At 39.8% G+C, this 2,933-nt stretch overlaps 1 protein-coding gene across 1 annotated transcript in view; it reads left to right on the top strand.

The window, feature by feature from the left end:
• CYP2J2 (cytochrome P450 family 2 subfamily J member 2) overlaps positions 1-2,933 on the top strand; it is a 31,688-nt gene that overhangs the window by 14,556 nt on the left and 14,199 nt on the right. Inside the window, exons 4-5 of the mRNA XM_007462578.1 lie at positions 51-211; positions 2,800-2,933. The exon at positions 2,800-2,933 is cut by the window's right edge and continues 64 nt beyond it. Coding sequence (XP_007462640.1) covers positions 51-211; positions 2,800-2,933 — 295 coding nt within the window. The remainder of the gene's footprint in view (positions 1-50; positions 212-2,799) is intronic.

Raw genomic sequence — 2,933 nt, 5'->3', positions numbered from 1 at the left:
GAAAGAGAAGGAAACCAATCTGAAGGATCCATCACTTCTTCTGCCTCTAGGACAGCCTTTCGACCCTCACTTCAAAATCAACAATGCAGTTTCCAATATTATTTGCTCCATCACATTTGGGGAGCGATTTGACTACGAGGACACTCAGTTCCAGGAGCTGCTGAGGCTGCTGGATGAGGTCACATGTCTCGAGACATCAATGTGGTGCCAGGTGAGGCAGTCCTCACTTCCTATCTTAGATAAGGATATTGAGCTGATGTCAGACACAGAGGAGCTCTTCCTTTTTTTTTTTAAGCTAACATATAACCTTTTAAAATTTACTTTAACACAAACATGTTTGTAGTCAATCTGTTGAATTTAGTATTTTACATAATATTGTTAAATATTGACTATAGACAAAGAACGTTTCTAACATTTGTGTAAGGTACAAAACTTTACATGAAGTGCGCCTACGGACCTATGTTCTTTTCTTTAAAAAGCACAATATTGCCATCACCTTTGTGTCTCTCCTCTCCATGTCCCTCCCTAGCCCTCCGTGTCCATCCTCCCTCAGAAGTACTCCTCTTTGCCTGACTCCCCCTCGGCACATTGTTTTCAGATTCATATGTTAGTTGCACTTAAAAAAAAAAAATCTGCTTACTTTTCTATTTTATGAATATGCCCCTGTTTGTTATTCTGTTCCCTATTAATAAACACTTGGGGGATTTCCAGTTTGGGGATCTGGAATGAACATTCTTGTCAATCCTTCATGTGGACACATCCACTCATTTCTCTTGCATTTACACCTGTAAAAAATACTTAAAGTTTTCCCAGGTGGTTGCACTACTTACATGTCCATCCACACTTGATATTATCAGTCTTCTAACTTTGTAGGGTGTAGATTTAGAGGGGTCAAACTCACCCCTTCCTTGGTGGGCCCTGCTCTCCACTTTTGTCCTGCCAGTGCTGTGAGTCTGTCAAAACCTCTACTCAGCTTCTTGGCCTCTCAGCCACATTACTGGATTTGGAAGACACTTCTAGGAGAAAATCAGCCCCAAGTGTTTTATTTATTCTTAACAAGTATCTTTAGCTGGAGACTTATGGATCCATCACACCAATACTGATAAAGTAGTTAGCATGATTCCTGGCACATTAAAGGGGCATAATGAATGTGAGCTATTATGATTTATTGTCAGTGTTATTTTTGAATAATGTTCCTTGTTCTCACTTCTAACTGTGGTAGCCCCCCATCCAGTTATTCCAGTTTCTTCCCTCCTGTTAACACAGAACCTAGGAAGTCATGGGAGTTCAGTGGGTACCCGGCTGACTGTTCCCAGGGAACAGAAATCCTGGGAGGGTAGGATGGGGCAGTAGGGCAGGGGTAAGAACCATTTCTTAGAGACCCAAAGTAGACCAGGCACTTTGATGGACAACTCTTCATACTTTATCTCAAATAATTTTTTACAGCAGTCCTTTAAAGATGAAATGGATCATCCTGATGTGTGCAAGCAGATATGGGAATATGTAAGCACATCCCATAGTAGTCTACTGGCTCTGTGTCAAGTGCAGGATAGATCTCATGTCATTTAGTCATGAAAATAACCATCGGGCCCCACTGGCAGCTAAAGTAGCCACAAATCACATCATTACTACTATTATTATTATTATTACTATTATTACCGAAGTATTATAGCTAGAAAGAAACAGAGCTAATTGTCAAACCCATGCCTGTTTCATTTAAAATCTAGGCAACTTTCTATTACCTTACGCTATCTATTTTCTACTATGTATTATTAGAGAAAATATATTCAAAGACCACTTTATTTCAGTAAAAAATATCTTAGCCACATGGAGTTTACATCATAGTGGGGGCAGACAAATAAATACACATACATATTTAACATAGAGAGATACATACATACATTCATAGGTATGTAGATACATAGATACATATACATAGATAGACAGACATTTTTCACACACACACACACACACACACACACACACACATACACACCCAAATACATACACATACTAATGATAATTGTCACAGAAAAAAATAAAACAAAATAAAGGAATGGAAAGAGAGTACCAGAAGTGCTACTAACTGTAAGATTATCAGGTAAGACAGGTCCAAGTAGGTGACATTTGAATAGCACATTAATGAATTAAAGGAACTGGGGTTATACAGATTTCAGAGGAAAACCATTCTAGATGGAAGAAATAGCAAATGCAGTGTCCTAAACAAGAATATTTTTTATGTTTTCACAGAGGCCAATGGGGCTGGACTTGAAAGAGTAAAAGAGAGTAAGATGGCAGGGAGTGATAGCAGAGGAGGTGGCAAGAGGGTGAGGGGCCAGCTCATGTAGAGCTCCAGGCTAGGAGAATGGTGTAGAATTTTGTCTAAATGTCATGGAAAGTCATTGGAAGAGCCAAAAAGTGAAATAATCAATTAAACAGCTAAATGATCCCTCTGGCAGCTCAGTGGAAAATAGACTGGGAATGGGGTTAAGGATAGAATCAGGAAACCTGCTGGAGGCTTTACAGCATCCAGGTAAGAAATGTTGGTGGTTTGTACAAGGAAGACAAAGCACATGGAGTGGTGAGAAGTGGTCCGAGACTGGTTATATTTTGGATGGAGAGCTGAAATGCTTTGCCCGAGGGGAAAGAAGAGGGTTGAGAGAGAGAAGAGTCAGAGGTGACTCCAAGGGTTAAATTTAAGTAAATAAAAGAGATGGAAAGAGAATATGGTTTCATTGTCTTCAAAAGTAGAAAACTGGCACTCCCTTGTCTCCATGACTGTTTCGTTTTCTCCATCAGCTCTACAATGTCTTTCCAAGGATAATGAATTTCCTTCCTGGACCCCACCAAATGCTCTTCAGGAACTGGGAGAAACTGAAAATGTTTGTTGCCCGTGTGATTGAAAACCACAAGAGAGGTTGGAATCCTGCTGA

The sequence above is a fragment of the Lipotes vexillifer genome, unplaced genomic scaffold (genome assembly GCF_000442215.2).
Source record: "Lipotes vexillifer unplaced genomic scaffold, Lipotes_vexillifer_v1.1 scaffold54, whole genome shotgun sequence".
Taxonomy (NCBI): domain Eukaryota; kingdom Metazoa; phylum Chordata; class Mammalia; order Artiodactyla; family Lipotidae; genus Lipotes; species Lipotes vexillifer.
This window is presented reverse-complemented; position numbering and strand designations above follow the sequence as displayed.